The sequence below is a fragment of the Alexandromys fortis genome, unplaced genomic scaffold (genome assembly GCF_014885135.2).
Source record: "Alexandromys fortis isolate MF-2015 unplaced genomic scaffold, M_Fortis_MF-2015_v1.1 scaffold_11, whole genome shotgun sequence".
Lineage (NCBI taxonomy): Eukaryota > Metazoa > Chordata > Mammalia > Rodentia > Cricetidae > Alexandromys > Alexandromys fortis.
In genome coordinates, this window is record NW_026067912.1 from 2,650,732 (window position 1) to 2,673,911 (window position 23,180).

Genomic DNA, 23,180 nt, shown 5'->3' on the forward strand with positions numbered 1-23,180 from the left:
CTGGTACATCTCTTTTTGTGGTTGTAATTTAAATGAGACAACCCACTGCACAGCTGTCTCAGTCAAATTATGCAGGGCCATGTGGCCTTTCTTCAATCTTTAAAAAGTCTGGGGTACCTCTGACCATGTTTGAGAGAAACCCAGGGGAGCAATGACCAACAAAAGGAATAGCAATTATGCCAGCAAAGGGTAGAAATTTGCCTAAATGAATGTATTCAAGGCCGCACTCCCGAAAATGGAAATGTTAGTTTTTATAGGGAGGCAGAAGAGTGTCACGATCAAGATCCTGATCTTTGGGGTTGGACACAGCGGGGTTGGCATTCTGGTTCTAATATCTAACTGCGGCACTGAACCTGAACATGTTATTTAACCCATAGTGCAGAGGTTGCCTTCCTTATAAAACAGAGAAGGAGAACACGTACTAAGGAGGGTTGCAAGGTCTAAAAGAGAGAATGCAAAGCAGACATGTAGCTTAAGAGATGCTGGCTATTGCATCATCATCCCACAAACAATAATTACCATAATAGCACATAGACGTGTCGCCGTGAATGCCAATCGTCACCTGACACGGGTTATGTATAACCCAGGGAAAGACCAAGCTGACACAGTCTCTAACCCCTTAGTTTACAGACCACAGAATTACATTCACTCTCTGTATACAGCAGAACTGTAGGCACCAAGTAAGTAGTGAATCCCTGAATGAAAATAAAGTAACTATCAACTTTGACAGTTTCCAGCTGATGATGCCCAATTATGTATTGCTTGTCAAAAATAAGCTCAAGATACCAAAGGCACAATCCATTGTCTCTTTGCTCCTTCAGGCCTTTTCAAATCAGAGGTTAAATTACAGTCAGATGGCAAGAGGGGAGGACCCCACCTTGGGGCACTTCCTTGGGATAAACGGCCAGTTCATGCCCACTGGAAGAGGTTTTGGTCAAAGCACCATGGGGCTGGTGACCCCTTGCTGGTTGCTAATTGTTACTGGATCAAGGTCATTATTGCTAATATAAATTCACAACAAAATTACAGAGGCATATAGATTCCTTGTAAGAATAGGTCTTATTTCTTTGCGGTTTTTATAGGGCATTTCTATTGAACTGATTTTCTGTGTAGTAACTCTGTAGCTGTTTTGTCTTCACACTTGATGCTGCTTGCAGTCAGAGTTTACCAGACATAAAGTAAGAAGCAAAGGAAAGGAAATGAGAAACAGGAAATCCTGGGAGGGTTTCTTCTGCCCTGAGAAGTCTCCAGAATCATTATCCATGGGGCTTAACATGTTGTTTCTTTGGGGAATCTGTCAAAACATTACAATGTTTATTTGTGGAGCTTCCAAGACTAGGGGGAAAGGGAGGAAGAGATGGGGGCGGGGGGGGGGGAGACAGGGAGGTAGAGAAAGAGGGAGGAAGAAGTGAGACCTTCTTCTGATCTAAGACAAAGTATATGTATGGCATGGGGACCAACATGTCTAATCATATATGTGTGTGTATATACATATATGATTATATAATATATACTGTGTATATATGTGTATATACACAGTATATATATATATTTGTGTGTATAAAATTTCATCTCTGCAAATTTCCAAAAAGAAACAATTTTTAAAATTTTTCTGAAATTCCCATTTCTTTAAGCTCAAGGCCTGTGCGCACACCATTGCTGTATGTCAGCACAGGAAACTCTCAGAACGTGTACCTTCATCGCTTCATCATTAACATGTCCCTACTTTGGGAACCTTACAGGGAATTTTCCATCCTAAAAGTAGACGTGGGAAATAGGTATGCTGGGTAAATAGCCCCTTAATGAGCAAATGTCGTGTGCAATTTGGCGTACATTTCTCATGATCATCTTTAGGTCACTTTGCCCAGAAGATAAGTCTAAGCCAGAGGAATTCAGTAAGACAGCTGCGGGATGTCGCATCTCTCGGTCCCCTCTACAGATGGCCTCTCAGAGCTACTATTTCAGGTAGATAAACACGTTGGGCCACACTCCTCACGTTTTACAAGCCTACAGTTTCGTTTTTACTAGATCCCTTCCCCAACTCATGCTACCAATAAATTAAGTATACCAACTCAATTAGCTCCGTAAGGACGCCCATCTAATGATCTCCCTCAGTAACCTTGTGCCTTAAGGTGGATCCCCGCAGCGGATGGGAACTGTGCTTCTGGCTTTAACCTTATTACTTAGCTGGGTACCTTGGACACCATAATGAAGGAGGAGAAAGCCAGTTGAGCCTACTGCTGGGTGTGCAGTCTTGACTGGGAAGTTACTCTGTGCGCCTCACACGATGTTCACACAGTGTAACCACAGGCTATCCTCCAACACCGGATACAAGATTGACCATATTTTTAGGAGCACACAGGAGAAAACCCAAAAGAGAAAAGAGGACACTTAAAGATCTAAAGTGTCCAGTTCTCTTATTTTATAAATGAGAAAACAGAAAAGCAGAGAAGGTCCTGCTGGGACCCACATTCCTAAGGAACACAGAGACGGTCCTGAATCCCAGCGCCGGCCCCATGCCCTGCCTCAGACTTCTACCCCAGGAACTTCTCAGCATTAATGGGAAATGGAAAACTCAGCTTCAGAAGGAGCAGCTGAGCTTGTCGAATCTGTGACAGAACCAAGATGTGCTTGTACCTTAGGAGAAAATGATACCTGAATTTGACTCATAATTGGAAAAATGAGTTGACAACGATTCAAAATGAGAATCGTAGGAGATTCACCTACACTAAATCCGGTTAAGTAATTGAGTCATTTTAAGCCTAACATTTACACCTGGCCAGTGGCGTGGCAAGGGCTATGTGGCTGGTAGAAGCAAGAAGGATGGATTCGGGGGTGATCTGGAAGAGACAAGTGTACCCCAAATATAATTTCTCTCATGTATCAGCTCCCTGGATGTTCTACAAAGTGTCTCTGATGGAGTCCCCAAGCCAAGTGCGCCTATTTCCTTCACCCAGTGGGCCCAGCAGGAACACTCATTGAGTAAATATTCACACTGTTACACTGCCTGTTTCTCCTATCCGAGGACCCGTTTTCTCAACTAGTAAGTGTCTACCATCTCTGAATGTAAGCAAGGGCTCTCAAACCCAGAGAACATTTCATCATGAAATGATTTTTGGTAAGTTGAACAGATTTCGTCTGTCTGCTTTCAGATATTAAAATATTTGGAAGCACAAAGGCCTTTAGCTTGTGGAACCATTGGTAATAATTTGGGAAAGGAAAAACAAAGATCCATAAATGCATAATCAGACCTGTTAACATTAAGCCCATTGGTCCAAAATGACCAGACAGAGTTGGAGGTAGACAGAAAGACACAGTTTTCAACGACAGTTTAACTCTATCTTGGAAGCAAGATGAAAATTTGAGTTCCCTAAGTCAAGCTAGACATTTTAGGCAGGTCTCATGGGCTCATCACTCACAAGCTGAAATAACCATGGCTCCCTCCTTTTTGAAGAGGTGGACATCCCCAACTTGCAAGGTCACTGCCTGTGTCCTTTGGAATTGTCTGTCTGTGGTTCAGATTTAAATGATGCCAAGAACTAGAAATTTCTCTCTAGACCTTCCTCATGATTTCTGCCCTCCTGTTGGTCATTCAGTAGTGTGCCAAGCCTGCAGGATTAGGCAAAGTCATATACCAAAGTGGTTTTGCGTAGGTGGGAGTACAGTGCCCCATTTCTTTCTTTTCTGTATGATATTTTTTCCAGAACTATATTCTGCAACAATACCTCATTTCCTTTAGTGTTAGTTTTGAAAAGGGCCATTTATTAAGTTTGTTTAGGCTTAGCCATAAGATAATTTTTAAAATGAGGACTATACTCTGACAATTGCCAAGTTCAATATTTATCTCTGTTAGAACCTTCCAGAGAAAGATAATGACCAGAGACAAACTGTTGCTCAGGAGATGTCTAAAATTGAAAGACTCTTCTTAAAAGTCCTACTGGGAAATGATTGTTGATGAAATACCTCTGACAATAGAAACACAAATTCCCTTTTTCCACAGTGTTGTGACATAGTAGGAACAACATGGCCACAAACAAGTGAGGTGTGTGAGCTTGTACAGGGTCAAGCACAATTTTAGGCTGGGATATTATCGAGCCTCCCTCCTCCCCCTTTCCAGTGGCTGTCATAACTTCTTACAAACAACTTAACTAGCATTTGATGCCTTGTTAGAGACATGGAACACAGAGCTTTCCTTGGGCCCAGACCCAGAAAACGTAAGTCACATCCTTGCCTGGGGCTGATCTCACAGAAGGTGAAACAGATAGCAGAGTGAGGCGCAGATGGCCCAGAAGAACAGCAGAAAAGTCTCCTGAAGCTGAGCTAGGGACTGGGCTTATGGTCCTGGCTTTAGGGCTACTTAGAACAAGATTGTTGTATTCCTCTTGACCTTGGGTTTGCCCATCTTTAAAATCAAGGGACTGGGCTGTAATCTCTGAGAGTCCACGCCACTCCAGTGGAAACAAATGTTTTCACCCTCATCGCTTTGGAAAGCATTTCACACTTTACTAGATGATGGGTTTGTTTATCTGAGCTAAACTGCATTCTCCATCCAAGATATGGATATGCAACACAAAACAACAGCAACAAAAGGCAGATGTTTTAGAAGCTAAAGCGATGTAATTGAGAGAGCAAGCACGCACTCTCTGGTTCATTGTCTGTGAAGGGTGTGCTAGGGACCAGCTAAGGTATTGTCCTTTCCTTACTCACTCTGTCTATGTAAAGATCAAAGGTTCTTTGCTAAAGACATGAGAGTCTAGCTGTAGAAATCTCTGCATCAGCCAGAACTGAATGGGAAAACCTTGTCTGTATTCTTATTGGCCATTGCTTTTTAACCTGGCTGCTTTTTAAAAATTGTTTTTGTTGAGTTATATATTTTTCTCCGCTCCCCTCCCATCCTCTTTCCTCCCCTTCTACGTTCTCCCATGATCTGCACGCTCCCAATTTACTCAGGAGATCTTGTCTTTTTCTACTTCCCATGTAGATTAGATCCATGTATGTCTCTCTTAGGATCTTCTTTCTTGTCTATAACCTGGCTGTTAAATCAAGCCTTAGAGAGATTTCTCTAGAAATACAGGTTTTTTTCTAACTTAAAAAAGAAGGCTCTATCATGGATGTAGGGTTTGTCTATAAGCAAATGCTTCATAAATGAACGAAGAGCTTATACTCCCTCCTATTATCCCCCATGTTGTGTAAGTCTTTCTGCAGAAGCAAAAAGGCAAAACAAATTATAAAACGTGAAAACTTCCCTGCAATAGGGAGTACCTGAAAAAAAAACTCCTAGCTCGAAGGACCTCCAAGAAGCTTCCAGTCTACCTGCAACCCTGCTAGGGAACAACATTAATGAAGCAGCCTGCTAGAGAATCTAGAAGTTTCTCTTTTACCACAATGACAGTGGTGTAAGAGGCAGTCCCTAGGAGGTCTTTATAACAGGGAAAACTGGAAATCCTCTTCATATTCTGCTTTCCACAGGCCTGAGAAAGATCTTTCCAGAAGCCCACTGCAGCAGCACCATTGCTATCCCCAGAGAATATTTAAAACAGACCAAGCCAACCCAGCCCAAGTGGAGAAAGGGGTCACACAGAGCTCAAGCTGATTTCTTAGTACTATTTGGCCGTGGCTAGAATTTTCCTTCTGGGTGATTTCCACACACTTTAAACCTTAATTCGTACTCTGTTCAACACCCCTCACCCTGAGAAGGACTCAGGGAATACTGACACGCTGGTGTCAGCTGCGGGAAACAGAATGAGGGAGAAGCCTTTCCCACTCTCAGGGTCTGTATACCTAGTTGATGTGAGTCACGGTTCTTATGATGGCCAACCCCCTGACAGACGTCCTGGGGATGTGGCCTCTCTCATCAGGGTCGCAGCCATTTCAGTCAGGCCCCCTTCAGACAACAGATTCCTAGTTTCCACAATTTCTAGGTGGTAATTGTAGTCCGGCGGTGCCCACATAGAAATAAATGACAGAGTGCGTGCTGAAACCCTTCTGAGAAGCTGACAGATTCCCCAGCAAGCTAACCCAGGGCAGCAGACAGAAATGAGGGTTTAAGATGAGGACAAAATCTGTAATGGAACACAGAAATTCATTAGCCCAAGCTTCCGAAATAGTTCAAGGAATCAGACCTAATTCTGCCCTGGTTGTTTGGGGGATGTCGTTACTAATGTTGCAGAAACACTTTGAGCCGCCATCTATCAGAAGTCTGATGAAAGAAAAGAAGCTAACATTTCACAATTAATGTTGAAAGTGCACTGATTTGAAAGGCCCTGCCCTTCAGAAGCCAAACAGCGTTCTACAGAAAGAAAATCACTGCTTCTAAGTCACCCGGTTCTCAGAATTATCCAGAACTCCACAGTGCTAACCCTGCAGTCTATAAGAAATTATTCAAGTATGTATTTGAGTAGTTCTGCATTTTAATTTAACCCTTTGAAACATTAATCAAACCGTGGCTAATTATAGAAATTAAGGAATTAAACGATGGAATCTTCTAAAAGATATTATTTAAAAGGCAGTTTATACAATTACTGGTATAGATGTTTGCTTTAAAGAGGAAAAACAGTTCTACTGTAATGAAAAGGGTCTTAGAAAATTAAATTAACAAGGGGGGACCAGGCTGATATGAAACTAAATTAGCATCAAATGCAAATTACAGGGTACTTAATGGTAGAAACAGGTGCAGAGAAGAACTCTAAATGAGATAAATGAATAAAACATCCTTCTCCACAAATGTGGAAGCTGACACAAAGTCAATGACATGAATAATTCAGCAGCCTCCACACTGCTGTTGAGGTCAGCCTGCCTTGACCTTTGAAACAGGAAGTAAAATTCAGTTCAAATTTGACTGACTGGAAATATAACAGTTATTTGGGTTTTTTTTATATATTAAAAAACCCACTGGATTTTTTTTTCAGAAGACAGACACAGGAAATAGACAATAGGATTTTAATTTGATCTAAAGTCATTGGTTAAACACACACACACACACACACACACACACATACACAAAACTCATTAGATAAGATTTTACCCAAATCATGCTTCAATATGGAAATCCTAAGAATAAAAATAATTAGAAGAGCATAGAGCAGATCGTCAGTGTATTGATCAAACTCTCTATGGGAATAAATCTAGGCCTTTGCCCTTTCTTCATAGTATTTTGTTGTGTTGATGTCAGTATTGTATGAAAGAAGCATTCCAGGATTTTTTTAAGACATATATTCTTATTAGTGATCCAAAGTTATCTCTTACATTTGTGAGATTAAAATTTAGCTGAGCTGGATTTGAACTGTGTGAACACGCTTCTTTTAACATCTTCATCCTGACTTAGTACATGCCGCACCCCCGCCCCAACTCATTTATCTTCTAAAAATGCAAGCTGTGTTCTCAAAACAAATTATTTTCCTCGCCAAGTGGCTCCTGCAGTCCTCTGTCATGGGAGCTTCCTTCTCTCCTCCACACACTTCAGAAGTATTTGGCAAACTGGCGAGAGGACTCTTCTCATCTCTGATCAAATCTAGTGTAGTAGACATGAGCAAGTATGACAACAAAGCACTTCCTACAAGCTGGAAAGACAGAAGAGCATATGAGGGATATCATCTCAGTCTTTATTTCACAAGCCGCAGAAAAGATGGTAGAAAATAGCAGTGATCGCTGCCTTCCAGTTGCTTCTATTAATGGGACCAACAATGTGGCTGTCTGCTTTCTTCTGCCCACTCTGCTTGTCATATAAAAGACTATGCTGAAAAATGAGCTTCATTTGACTCTTTAGACTTAAAGAGAGTTAGAGTTACCCACAGACACCTTAACTATTTACAAAAACCACACTAGAAAACTAGGCTTATAACTTTAATTTTCATAGGAATGATGTCTTTTCCAAACCCAGGCACTTAGCTGAGACAGAATTAAATATGTTGGGAGTGCTGATTTACCATTATATTATTATTATTATTATTATTATTATTATTAATCACACCTCACTGGACAGTTTCTAAAGAGAGATAAACCAAACACTGCTGATTTGGGGTTTGCCCATAAGGACTGACCTGAGCGAAGGCTTTGTATACAGAATGGCTCCCTGCTAAATGAGGGCTCTGTAGAGCCAGCTGGTTCTCATTTGGAAACAACCAGCTTCTCTATCCCCAAGTGCTAAAGAAAATAATCCCAGCGATCTATGACTACACACTTGCACAGAGGCAGCAATGAGAATTTGATTGTGGAGATAATTAAAATCATTCCTGGAACTTCCAAGAAAAAAAAATCATAGGAAAAGAGTGGGAAGAGATGAGGGAACAAGATAGTCAATGATAGTACTTAAAATTATACTAGGACTAACCGTTGTGAGAGGAGAGAAGAGGGGACAAGCACCCCAAAAGGAACTTGCGGAAGCAGCTCGAGTCTCCCCTCTTCTCTGTCACTTCAGGGAGTCATCCATATAGTCCTCAGCCTCCAGTGTCCACTTCAGATACCAAAGAAACTACAGAAGCTACGTGGACTAGCGGCACATCACAGTCAGATGTTTTGTGGGATGTTTTAAGTTTCAGTCTTCTCTAAAATATCCATGGAGGCTCCTGGCTGCCCTCCCCCCACTGTCTGTCTTGGCTGATCTGAAATGTTGAGATTAATGTTAATGAACAAGGGCAGAAACACATCTGAAGGCACGCCATCTCTCAGTCTTCAGGAGGGTTGTTACTTCTTTAAGGTTATGCTGTCCTACAAAAAGAGTCTGTGTACGCAGAGCTCCAACAGCATTCACGCTGCTGAGCCTCCATTCTCCACCCGCCTACAGATCTTAGAAGCTATATGGGGAAAGCAAGGATCCTGTAAGCCCTCTGTCTGCGCTATCTGCCTGGAACAGGAAGGAAAGATAGATTCAATGAGGATTTCGGGCCTCTCAATTAACCTGATTAGTTCAGCACAGTGCTTTCATGAATGACTCCTTATCTTGGAAATAAGGGAGAACTTCCTTTAGTGGGAGTCTCCTAAAGCCACAGAGAGGCATCCCATTAGATATGAGAGATGTCTGTCTCCCCTCCTCACCAGCTCTCAGGTCATAGGAGCTAGGCTGCTGGACCTGGTGCCTGGCTTCATTTTGAGGACTAAGGACAGAAGGCAAGCTCCCATCTGCCCAGGAGACCTAGGAGGAGGCTGAGAAAAGGGATGCCCCATGGGCAACGTCAAGCCTTCTTTCAGCGCCAACCAGGCACATGATAGGATTGAATCGGGGGCAGGAGGATCTTGAGGGTTGGGGTAGAGAAAGAGAGAAAAAGGGAGAATTTATTAACCCTTCCATCACAAAAGTACCATGTTACTATGCTTAAACACCGACCACTGTAACACTGATTTCTTATTCGATAGTCCTGGTACATAGTTAAGTTGACCCTACAAAAACAAAAACAAAACCTTGGCCTGGAAATTCTGAAGCATGCTGCTTTCCTCAAGGTGGGTCCTACACGCATTATTTCCTTAGCTCGTGTTAGTGTATGCACTAGACAAACCGCTTAAGAGAATATATTCCTGGAAATGGGCTTTGTGCGAGCACCAACAGCAGGGGTTCTCACTTCCCTGTCAACTCTGTGATTTACTCCATCAATTAAACAGTTAGACAACGAGGAGATTTGCATGGTAATCGCGTGAAGATTAACATTTTTAACTGAAACAAATTTAATATTTTATCTTGCATTTTCTGTTTCTTGTCAGTCTTTAATAGCAGCCCCACTTGGCTTTATTGTGCGGCTGTAACAAACCTGTCTTCAGGCAGAGACGAGACCCTCACGTTCAACAACTGTGTTTCTCACCCCTCTCCTTTCCCCCACAGCATCCTTTAAGCATCTACGGCACGGGAGCGAGGTATTGTGCTGGGGGCCGAGGTTAGGCAGCAACCAGCAGCGGTGTCAACTACCCCAGAAGCGTGTTGGCATCATCCTCTGAAGTCCATCTGCCCTACCATGTTTGGCGATATCACAAAACGCTGGAGTCTGAATTCCACAGCAAAGGGTCTTGGCAGTCTTTTCGTTCCAGCCTGGATTTTTAAGATGACAGCGACGTCATTCTCAGTCTGTATTATGCGCCAGGCCCTCTGCTGACACAGCTTATCGATGAAGAAATGGTGCTAAGAGCAGTTGAACTGCCCAGGGTCCTATGGTGATAGCTGAGCTGGGATTCGATCTGACTCCACCGCAGACAGTCTTAATCAACATGTAGACTATACCAGAGGAGTGTAATAAAACCATGGGCTAAGCTCGGCGGTGGTGGTGCACACCTTTAATCCCAGCACTCGGGAGGCAGAGGCAGGCGGATCTCTGGGAGTTTGAGGCCAGCCTGGTCTACAAGAGCTAGTTCTAGGACAGGCACCAAAGCTACAGAGAAACCCTGTCTCAAAAAACAAAAAAACAAATAAAACCATGGGCTTTGCCCACCACGTATGAGCTGCCTTCAGCCTGAGGAGATCTTTCTTGTACATCTTGATTCAATCTTGTATTGCGCTCTTCTATTTTAAAGAAGTCAACATAGTTGGATATGGCAGCATGTGCCTATAATCCCAATACTTGGGAGAAAGGCTGAATAGTCACGAGTTCGAGGCCAGCCTAGCCTATAAAAGACACTGTGTCAAAAGAAAAACCATAACATTTACTTACTATTTCAACATACCACCCCATAAAATTCTGAGACACTGAGAAAGCTCCAGGACTCCAAGAGCTCCGTGGGGTCACAAGGCATTTGCTGTCTGTCTGTGCCCCTTCTTGCAGCTTTTCTGGACAATCATGAACATGGTGTGAGGCAAAAATAGAAGACCAATAAACAAGTTGTGGAAGGAAAGAGAAATGAGTGATGTCCAAGAAGGTACGACCACCATGATTAACTCAGCAAGGTAACTCATCTTGTAAAAAAAAAAAAAAAAGTTCCATAGCGTTTCTCAGGCGTACTGACCCACATAAAAATATATTAGGCTCAGTTTTCAAAATCTGTTTCAAGACCTTGGACTATCCCAAGCCTAGTGTTTAGTAGGTGATGTAAACCTTGTTCAGTTTCTTGTAATAAAAATATAATTGTGCATATGTATATATGTGTGTGTACGCGCATGTGTGTGTGTGCGCGTGAGTGCATATGTATGTATGATACTGGGGACTGAATTCAGAGTTTTTGCACACGTTAGACACGCACACTATATCCACTGAATATATCCCTAAAGCAGTGAGGCTTGAAGCTGTAATCCACACTAGAGATGAATGCTCCCATTTTGAAGATTGGAGCACTGAGGTGCTTGAGGCAAAAATACTAAGTAGTCATGAAGAATTTGGCTCAGCAGCAAGGGGCTTCAAAGTCTTCGTCTTTGTCATTGTACTCTGCCTTCAATAGATTTCTCTCTGGATCGCTACTTTCATTTTTAGTCCCACAAGTTAAATGTGTAAGTAAGTAATAAGAAACCGGTAAGGGACTGTGTTTAGAGGAACACATGAGGAGATGAGATGTGGCTATCAAGAAAGGTGACCTAATTGGCATGCCATGAGGTCCTGCAAACCGCGTCACTAAGTAATGAAGGGGAGAAGAGGAAAATCAAGCTGAGAAATGGAGGTGTGGAGTTTCTCGTCATTTCCTCAGGGGCTAGCGCCTCAGGCTCATGCCCCACCAGACTGAGGTCACTGGTGGGAAGGGCAGCCTCTGAAAAAAACACATTTTACAGTGTCCAAAATCTGCTCGCATTATGCCACGACTCTGTATGGAACAATTACATTTACAGTGATCAGATACTGTGTTCACTGTGTTTGATTGTGCTCGGGGGTTGATCTTTAAAAGAACACACGGACATCCCAAGTGGAGCAGCCTTTGCCTGTAATTGCAGGAAGATGGTATCAGGTGGTTTGAAGATCTTCTGCGGTGTATACAGCATGCCGTAAAGGTTAGGGTCCGAATTTAAGAAAGTATCACAACCACTTAGGAAAACAGAGGCTTCTGACGCTGTTGGCAATGGTTTCAAAGAGCAAAGTGGACATTTTACCAACTTCCTTTACCAAAGGACTTCCTAACAGTTAAAAGAAACTGATCACTTTCTGTTTTCTGTCTTGATAGTGGTGGGGAGGGGGGAATGCAGGAGAGGCGGGGAGAGGATCAAACCTAAAGGCAATCCTAGAGTTCTTTAAACTAACTTTTATTTTCCATTTTGGGGGAAGTTTTCAGTCAAGACTGCACCCAAAACTATTTTTTTAATTATGAGATATTAATGACAGATCAGAACCTTAATAAATGGGAAACACAATTTTTAAAGGGGAGAACTCCTCAGTTAAGTACTGGACAATAATAAATTGTTGGGTCTTATCCGCAAAGGGAGTAAAAGAGAGTGTTGGTCAACCATGATTGCTCAGGAAAGACAGAGAAAAGCATGTGTCTCCAGGAATAACTCCTCCTCCATGAGTCCCCAGGGTCTGATCCAGTGTGGGCCCTCCAGCCCACCTAAGGATTCGCAGCTCCAGCAGGAGCAGTTCCATGTGCAAATACAGAAGCTGCTGCCAGGGAACAAGATATTCTAACACTCTACTTCGATCACTTTCAAATCATGGATTACTAGAAGGACTTCAACCCTGACTGTCCAGCATCACGAGCCCCCAGTGTCTACACCCTACAGAGAACAGCTCATCCACACAATACTCATCCCGAACATAGCATTGATGTTGGTCAGCTGAACAGAGAATGAGTTTAAAAGAGGGGGGGAGACTTGAGAAATTGTTGATAGTGATTACAAGGGCTTTTCTTTTTCACCATCACAAAGAAGTCTGAATGAAAACGTGACAATCCCGCCCAAGCCCTGTACAATATATACAGTGACCACGTCCAGATAAAAAGTCAGGATATGCTTCATTTAACCCTCCTCCCTTTTCCCCTTGCCCTGGCACTTAAAGTGTTAAAGAAAACAATGAGTGAAGGAGTGAGTATACAGAGGAGGGTTTACTGGCATTTACTTTTAATCTATGGTCCTTCACTCCGTAGCTTATCGGGCCTCTGTCAGTCTTTTTCCTCCTTTATATTTCATGAGGAACCCCCCATGCTGTTCCTGCGAGACAGAGCCCAAGTGTCCATAAGCTTTTTGTCAGGTAAAAGGAGAAGAAAAAGGAAGGGAACAAGAGCTAACGCAAAGCTAAGAGGCATCTATTAGATGTCACCAGGCTTTTGTATTCATGTCAATGATTCGGGATTAGAGTATTTGAAATAATCTTATTGAGAGGAATCAAAAGCCCGCCAAGTGAGAGGCAGCTCCCATCGCACATGGCAAAGGCGCAAATAATATCTTATTAAAGACGTGTTGCCTAACACCGTTACTTTTTATTATATTATGAAACTATTGTGCTTCAAACAGTCAAGGTGACGCTGTAGTCATCGAGGGCCATTTTGGAAGTTATTACGTGGGCTCGAGCTAGCTAATTTGCCAGCTTGCCTACTGAAGTTGTTAAAAGTGAGTTGTGTGGCGGGGGGGGATGTTCACAACTGGAACCAAGCATTTTACCTTTAAAATTAAAAATCACCAAAGCACGTCACTGTGTTTCCACTGAAGGTGAAGTCTGTCTGAGAAGGATGAAATGGCAATGGATTGTTTCCACTTAAAAAATTTCACATCTTTTTTATAAGTGACCCCTTTCAAAGGAAAAATGTGGTAGGGTTTTCTGTTGTTTTGTTTGGGAGCTTGGCTTCTCTCTCCATTAAGAATGTTGTCTCTCTCTGTCTCCCTCTCTCTCTCTCTCTCTTTCTCTCTCTCTCTCCGTGTGTGTGTGTGTGTGTGTGTGTGTATGTGTCATACTCTACCAGGATTAAGGCAATTAAAATTCTATTATAACAAGTACTGTAACATTAAAACCCTCATTTGCTTCTGGACAAAGGCTTGTAACTGGAGAAATAGTTTGCAAGGGAGATTTATCTTCATCTACCCACACTCCTAAAGACAGCGCGCAACCAAAGACAGACCTGTACTGTTCACCATATTTCATTGGTTGCAATAGGAGTCACTTTTACACTGTCCTGAACAGTATATAGTTACAGGGCTTGTAAAGAGATGGAGAGGGGAGGTGGGAAGGGGATAGGAGGGAAGGAGGAGAAAGAATTGGTAGCCTATTTTAGATAACATCTCATGCAAATTAAAATGATCAAAATACCATCTCTTTAGGCTGGAACTCCTGAGTGGGGTTTTTTATATCTGGCCAATTTTTTTTTTTTTTAATTAGAGAGTTTGGCCAGGCACTGACGGTAGTGGGGAATGAGAATTCCTATCAATGGAGTGCCACACTTGTAGGGGTTGCTTGGCTTGTTTTCAACGCTAAACAACTTATTTGAAAGTAAAAGCATGTTTATTATACTGATGAACTAGAATCGTCAAGTAGCTGTGCAAAGTCACTGACACCGAGGAGCCGGCAATGCTTTCCTATGACTCCCCAAACTGTCACAGAAACAAACTTATGGTGACGTGAGACGCAAAGCCACACTGTGAGCCCACACACGGGCCCTGTTCCACACACACACTTGCCGATGCCCTGAAGCTCTGTTAAACACATTTCTTGGAAGTTGTGCCATAATTCCCTTTACAGGAAGACCACCATTGCTTATTACACAGCGTCTGCTCTAGTGTAACACCCTGCAAAAGTACTTTGCATCACGATCTACTGTCGGCATATTTGAAACACATTTTAATGTATCCTGGCCGTGTATTTGAGAAGAGCTGATAGCAAATGGAATCTAGACCGCTATTAGCTAATTGTATTAGTAATTTTTTTTTATCACAGGAGCAAGCCGTACCCAAGTGTTCAAGAGCTCCTCTCGTGCTCAGAATGGTACCATGTGATACGTGTAAAACTGAGAATGATACTGGCTCACATAAGTCTCATTACTAATAATCACATGTGAATTCCCACTGAGAAAACAAATGTTTAAATGCACTAGGGCTAGAAAGCAACTGCAAATTCATGCTCTGTGTTGATGCTGACTCTCCCCTGTTGAAAAGATAGAAGCCTCTCAGAGCAGCCAGAAGGACAGCAATTATCCGGCCTGGGGCAGCTTTAGGGAGGAGATTTCTCCTCCTTTGGTTTTAACTGAACAGTCAGAGTTAGGAAATGAGGTGGGAAGGTTTATCAGAGCGCTAAGAAACGCATTTGCACCTCTGGTTCTTGGTGACCCATACAGCAGCTTGCGTGCTGGGCCGAACAGTTCTCTGCTCACTGATTGGCCCTTCTGAATGACGATGAGAAGGAAGAACTGAACGAGCAATCAACTGAAGTCATGAACCTGGCTAAGGCTTTTATTTGCAAGGTTTAGGAAGCATATCTTCATGCCCATCTAAGGCAGGAGCTCTCAACCCTGCTAAGGTGGTTGCCCTTGAATACAGTTGCTCAAGTTGCAGTGACCCCCCCACACGCACTCACCACGAAATTATTTCACTGCTACATCGAACTGCAGCTTTGCTACTGTTATGAATCATAATGTAAATGATCTATGGTATGTGATTGTGGAGGGCATCACCGACAGGTTGAGAACCCCTGAGACACAAAGACAGAAAATCATTTTATGTGGATTTGGGGGTTTATCATTGATAATAAAAGACAGAGAAGTTCCTCGCTAAAGGACCCCAGTGCCTTCAGAAACTCAGCGTAATACATTTTCTCATCCATGCCCAATGGTTAAAAATCACCTATGAGCGTCCTGAGTTTACATGTGACTGTTGTTTCCCATCATGCTGATGGTCACAGTCACTTAAATACATGGGCAACAACTTTGTCAAGAAAGTTAACGTGATAATGAGATAAAACTGTGCTTGTCTACAAACTCTTGCCCCTCAGCGTGACCTCTTAGATTCAAGCCTGAACCTTTAATCAACGTTTCTATCTGAACAACCCCAGCGTGGCCAAGGCTTTCTAGTCAACTGGCCTGTGAAGGGGAAAATGAACATTCTAGCTATTTCCTGACCAACAATCCCATGTGCATCATAACCATGGAAAATCCAGTTGACAATATTTAAATGACCTAGATGTAGAACTTTAGATTGGTCTGGAAGACAAATCTTGGTTCTTTTTCTCTTCTCCATTTGGTTTGTTTGTCGTTGTTTGTGTGTGTGTGTGTGTGTGTGTGTGTGTGTGTGTGTGTGTGTGGTGTTGGTTTTTATTTTAGGAGAGCTTCGGATAAGTGTTGCCTAAACTAACTCCAAAGAAGCTGAAGGTTTTGTGCCACAAAAGCCGTGTCACTTCTTAATGTTATACTTGGAGCTCTGTATCCCCTAGCTCTAAGTATCAGTGCAGACAGAGTCTTACAATGGAAAAGAAAAACAAGGCAAGATTGTGGCAATCAGCAAGCCCAATCATTAGACCAGTACGTGTGGATGGGTTTTAAACATTTAAGTTTTAAATGCTGTTTTTTTGGGAGACCCAAAATTCGCAGGCTGCCTGAACCACATTATGCATAATCGTAATATTTTGGGTTTTTATAGACACCCGTTACGAGTTTATCTTGCATTCTTTCTGTCCCTTAAAAACAAATTCTGTGTGTGGGCAGCTAAAGATCTCTAGTCCTAAGAACGTATGCCTTCATTTGCTTAGTTGATCTAACTATGTTATCCATCCCACTGATGCCAAATTAAAGAACGATGTAGAACATCCCAGTCCCACATATTCTAGTCAGAGACAGTGTTTCCTGTGGAAGGAAGCGTATGGTAGAATTTGAGGAAAGAGGTGTTTTTGTAAGGCCATCCGCGTTCATCTATCTCACCACTCCAAGATAAGACTAGGAAAATAAAGTTGTTGCTTTTTTTCAACCAAGCTAGGATCCTAATTGTAGCTAACTAAATACAGACTGAAAGTCTTTACTTTTAATCCGCACAGTCAAAGCATGCATCACAAAGTTTCCGTCGAGAGACAGAAGTTGCATGGATTCTAAAAAAGTGGGTTCCCAATTCAGAGGACCCTATGCGGCTTTTGTCATTATCCTCTTTCCTATTCCTACAAAGGAAAGCTAATTAAGAACCCCCGTCATTAGTCTTCCAGAAAAATTAGCACAGCTTATGCTAATTACTCCTGCAAAATTTAATAAACTCGTTGAAATGGGAATAACCTAATGAGGTTTTATTTATTGAACTAAGATCACTCCAAGGGAAAAGGTTAGGACACAAGGATATTCACTGTAGTAATGGAACTACAACATACTCAATTTCCAAGCAGGAATTTCACTGTGAACCTTTGAAATCCAGATCTGAGTTAGTGTGCGGATGTTAAGTCAGCCCCCCCCCCAACACACACCTTCATTCAGGAACTGGAAAGTCAGTTTTCGCTTTTTTACTTTAACACCGATGACCACACATAGCCCTTTAGTTCAATGATAATGAAATTTGCTGCTGTTAGTTCCTGTTCATCAGCTATTAAACCTAACACATTTGACTTTTCCCATATCTGCACAGCCCAAATAGCTGGATCATTGGGCACAGGCTGGGGTTTTATGATTCTTAATCAAGATCTTTGGCGTTGAGCAGACACGTAACCCAGCAGCCGGCTCCAGATGCACCCTTCCTATACCACATAGCAATTTTCCAATAAGCATTTTGACAAATTGTCCTGACTGAAAAGAAGTCATTTGGGTCATATTTTCTTACTTTGTTGCTTGCCACTGGAAGGAAATAGAAACTTGTCTGTACAACTGCTGATTTTGTTAATTCCATTTTACATATATATACAATTTACCAAACTGGCCTCCAAATCGCTGGCAAGAGATAATGTAGCCAAGTTTTAACACAGAAACGGCTGGCCCTGCACCAGTGCTGTGTGACCAAAAAGCCTCTTCCATTCTTCACTATAAATAGCCTTCCTGAATAATCACTGCTAAAAGTCCTTTGACTGAAAAAAATAGCAGTGTTCTTCCAAATTCTGAAGGTCAAGCAAAGGGAGCTAGAAACTATTAGCTTTCAAAAAGAGGTGGCTGCATGTTAAAGCTACGCTAACTTCTAAGGCCACAAGAGCCCACGCCCTTGGCCTTATGTTGAGTACAGTATGCATAGTGTAAGAACGGGCTGTTGCTATTGAGGGCAGCAGGCTCAGGGACTCAGATCCATAAATCTGAAAGCAAAGCAAACCATAAGCATGGAATAGATATTATGCAATCTGTAACACGGAACGAAATTGGAACCTGAAATTCAAACACCGTTGCCGTCATATTTTTGCCCTTTGCAGCAATTCTGTGCAGTTGAAAAATATTTTTTGTCCGTCCTTGCCTGAGCTCTTATGATTTCCATCCCTCGCCATTAGAAAGAGAAGTTTCACGTATCAGCAGAGACCCGTCTGGAGGTTTGTTTTTTTGTTTTTTTGTTTTTTTTACATCTTTGGCAAACTGAAGGAGCGAAGAACTTTGAAAACTCACATGCAAATAAAAATAGCCCACTGGGAGCTATGCCTATCAACTGGTCTCATTGCCTGAAAAGGTAGCTCCGTGTCAGACAGTGGCAAACACCAGCAAATAAATGGATATTGGGATTGAACACACCCAGGATGTCTCAGACGGTTTTAAAATGCCCCTACCTTAAAAGAAATCAACCTAGCTATACAAGGTTTTCTACTTTGTCTAATCGAAAGAAGGGAGAGGGAATGGGGTTTGGTGGAAGGCAAAGGATAGATGTCAGGAATAATATCGCTAAAGCACCCACCGCCTAAAGTGTAGACTTATTTTGCCTAAACTGTTTGAACTCCCCCAGCCAAGAAAGGGTTTTAAGTACCCTACTGGGACAGATGCAAGGCGGCGACAATAGAAGCCACACTAATGCAATCCAGGTAACACAATCCTGTTTCAAAAACACGGGGCGGGCTAATTACAGCTCCGCTGAGTCAAGTTTCTCCTGCCATCGCAACCCACAGGAACAGGTCAAAATCAGATGGGATTCAAACCACAGTCCTATCAGCCTTCTGCATCGGAGCCACAGCTTAAACCCAATGAAGAGCTTTAAAGCCTAACCCGTTCACAAGCAAAAGAGAGGGGGGAAAAAAGTGTTTTCATTGCGGGTGGCACAGTAGGTCCTCGTCACCACGTAAACCTAAAAGGACCAGGAGGCACCACAGAATGCTTATGGTTTCAAAGTTTGCTGAGTATGTGGGCTGGCTCTTTGAAGAGATGCTTTCTTTTTAATGCAACAGTAGGAAACACTTGCTTAAAAAAGAAAGCGGCGCTCTGAGAGGCATACACAAATGACACCAGCCGCAGGGAGGTAGGCCTCTGACCTTATTCTTTGGGAGATTTTTATCTTCCAGGTCAGAAAATACAGTCTTATGAATGATATATCTGAGAAACACACCATTTTCATTCAATGGACACCAGACAACATCACCGTACAGTGAACCTTAGCCTCATAACAGGGAATTAAGATGCTATTATGCATATCAAATAATATATATATATATATATTCATGACTATTAGCATGAGATCTCTGACTAGAATACTCAGTTAAAGTGAAACTATTACAGAGCTCCTTGGTGATCAGGGCTGAGCTAAGATCCTGAAGTCTCACAGAGGTCATAACCAACAATCTTTGGACAGAAACTAGAGTGAACAAAATAGACACCTAGGTTTCTTTACCTGAAAAATGATAAAGCAAAATTCACAAACACGAGGAATTTGGCAAATTGTTCTTGTTGCATCTTTGTGTTGCTATTGTCTAAGACAATATTATCAAAGCCCAAAATGGGACATGCCCTTGGCTGTTGATTTCCTCAATGAAGGAATCTGCCTCGTTTGAATGAAGATTCTTTTTTCTTTTCCTAGCTGACAATTGACAGTCTCCATAAAGCTTCCAGGCCATTTACTTCTCAATGAGTAGTGCCATGTAACGAATGGTTTATCATACATGTTTCCATACAATGAATTCCAATAATTAAAACGTAAAATGAATATTTGGGATGCCATCCTGCGCGATGTGTGCACACTGACTCAAAACTGCACTGGCGAACTGAAACAGATGTATTGTTCTACAGTGATTTACTTGGTCATGTCAGATTAGTAATATGGATCTGTTTAAAAACACAATAATTAAGACAAGCAGGATAAATTAATCAACGTACAGTGCAGTGCGAGCTGCAATCAAGCCCGGAAATAACAGGAGAAAAATCTTGGTTCACAGATCTCTTTAAACTGCTTTTATGCATAAATAAAACCTTAAAATGTAGATGGATTACATCCAACAGAACTACTGTAGCTAAAAGTGATAATGATTCAAACATTTTTCAAATAAAAGTTAAATATTTATAAGCACCCAACCACATTTCATAAATCACAAAAACTATTATTTTATTTCTGAAGCCTCCTGATACACCATGGGGACTGAACCACAGAGCGTGGGGAATGAACATACACATATATATGACTTTGTGTGCATTAATCAGGCACGAAACCAGAGCCATCCACGAAACAGGCCTCCAAAGAACATTCCATATGGCTCTCCCAGAAATCACAATAACTCGGCGCAGCCTAAATCAGGACCAACAGGCAAACTTCAGCCGCATGCATCCCTAACCCGCGCCGATGAGCGACACAAAGCAGGTGTTGCATATAATGAGGACTAAGAATCCAGTGAAAGAAGAGTGGTCCCTACCTGTCAATTATCACTGGATCTGAGGGAGTCTCATTTCGGTTGCCACAGCTTTTCTTGTCACAACAGCGGCTGCGGAGCAAAAGCGAGAGGGTTTAGTACCAACCATTACCGTGTAAAATCATCATTTAAGCAGACAGAAGGTTCAAATTGCTGGGTGGCAAATGCTAGAATTACCACAAAGCTATACCTGGCAATCAACGGATCCCAGGAACAGAAAACTCTACTTGGGTCACTTATGGGTTAATGGCCAGGCTTAACCTCTCCGTGCTCAGAGAACAGGAGAGGGAGAGGGCCCTCCTCGCAGAGCCAGGAATGCAGCCCTAAGCTGGGGTCTCTCCTTGACTACGCGGGTATTGGCAGGGTTCACTGTGAAGTACTGTGTTCTCACATCTACCCAATGAGAACATGCAGGGTCGTGGGTGGATCAAACATCCGTCCCTCAAGAACACACTAATTGCGTGGAAGGCGTCAATAATGAGGATGAGTGATTGCTCTCCCCTTTAGTCGTTCTGTGTTAAGTGGATTCTTTTTTTCTCCTTTTTGATGGGTGGCACTTCCTTCAACCACAGCCTTCTCAAAAAATCCCTGAGCAACGACAGTTTGCATTTGAATGTCTTCTTGAGAATATAGGCCACACATACTGATCCACATAAGGAGAAGGTGAGACAGGAGAAAGCCCAAAGCTTAGCCTCAGTCCTCTTGGCTTTGATGGCCAGCACTGGCCACCACTTTAGTATCCTGAGAAAACTGGGGACAATGGATCCATTGGCCAGCACAACCCTGTTTGTATACATGAGAACACAAGAAGAACAGCCATAAGCGAAGAAAGCCCTGCTAGGCAAATCCTACTTTGTTGTGTGCTTGAGACTGCCCGGTCAAAGTAAATAAATAAATAAATGGACGAATGAATAAATAAATAACCAAAAATTTAAAAGCCCAAGGTGTTTCAAAGGAGTGTATAAAAGATCATGTATTTCTTTTCTCTTTCAGGACAAGGTCTTAGGCATCCAAGACTGGCTTCAAGCTTGCTATGCAGGTAAGATTAATCTTGAACTGCTGGGCCTCCTCCCACCACCTTCTTAGTACTGGCTAGGATTATTGGTAGATACCCACTTTATGCAATGGTGTTGGGGATTGAATTTAGGACTTCCAACATGCACTCAACCATCTGAGATATACAAAGCTCAGCTGAAAAATGTCATGTTTCTGAAAAATATCCACCCTCAGCAGAAAACTATCCATCTGAAATACGTTTGTAAGTAACAAGCTGTCCCCTGGCTAGTCTCCACTCAGGACTACACTGTAAAGGAACATGCTTGATCAGTGAAGAAGGCTGGAAGATTCCTCAGGAGCTGGATTCTATTGCATACCATAAGTAAAATACGTACCTTTCTCCATCCCCCTTATACATTCTAATGTGTGCAAATACACACACATACGCTTACACAAATACACACACTCACACATATACTCATATAAACATACAAATATACACACATGCAAACACATAATCACACACACATACTTACACAAACTTCACATACACACACTCACACACACATATTCACACAAACATGCTCATAGACACACACCAACACAAACACACACATACTCACAAAAGCACAAACATACACCCATTCACACACACAAACTCACACAAACATACACATGCACACACTCACCACACACACAAACACACATATATACACAGCATAAATTTAGATATCTGCTGGATACTACCATTGAATTTCACTTTTCAAGACCCAGGAATATTTCCAAACATAAGAAGTGTTTCACCAAAATTAAGACATCTTTTTCTCTTTCCCTGAATTCCTGAGAAATGAATCAGTTTGGTGCTTGCCTGTGTCTATATTTGCAGAAGGCAATAGAAAGAATTGTGTCTCACTTCTCTTCCCAGAGCCCCAGCTGGAAAACACCCCCTCCACACATAATCTAGTCACTTTCTGATTTGGAGGAAAATTTTCTAGTAAGTCAGGCTATGCAGTGGTAGGCATCCTACCTCGGAAACCAATAAAGACGTAGGGGAGAAGAACTGTTAAGGGTTGGCATGTGTACAAAATAAATAGCTTAAAACTCAACTCCAGGGGTCAGCAAGACGGCTCAGCAAGTAAAGGTGCTTGCCACCAAGTCTGAAGACCTGAGCCTGATCGTGATCCACAGGTGGAAGGAGAGAAGCTACTCCCTCAAGCTGTCCTCTGACCTCTATATACGCACCATGATAAGCAAACCCATGCACAAAAAGTATAAAATAGTATTTGAAAACCTAATTTCATTATTTCTGAGGACCGATCCTCTCGGCCAGTGTTCTCTCAGTTTGTCAGGTTAGCATCATCATCAAAAATGGCTGGTCCAATTAAGAATCCAAGGGGGGGGCAGTATCAGGATCACCCTTGGGTTTATACCCTGTTTATACTTCAAGTCTGAGAAGCCTGAGCTGTGTAGACAGAATGATTACCAAAAACAGTCCACTGACAAAGCCATGTGCCCTTTATCGAGGGAGGAAAGCAGATGCTGAGAAAGCAGAGGGTGTCCCTCCTTCCTTCTCCTCGAAACAAGTGGGCCCTGGGTAGT

The 23,180-nt window shown here is 42.3% G+C and overlaps 1 protein-coding gene across 7 annotated transcripts in view; it reads right to left on the reverse strand.

The window, feature by feature from the left end:
• The window catches only part of Ebf1 (EBF transcription factor 1), a 387,947-nt gene that overhangs the window by 341,315 nt on the left and 23,452 nt on the right, over positions 1-23,180 (reverse strand). For all 7 annotated transcript variants that reach the window (XM_050138716.1, XM_050138715.1, XM_050138714.1 and 4 more), the window contains exon 6: positions 20,589-20,657. In XM_050138716.1, coding sequence (XP_049994673.1) covers positions 20,589-20,657 — 69 coding nt within the window. The remainder of the gene's footprint in view (positions 1-20,588; positions 20,658-23,180) is intronic.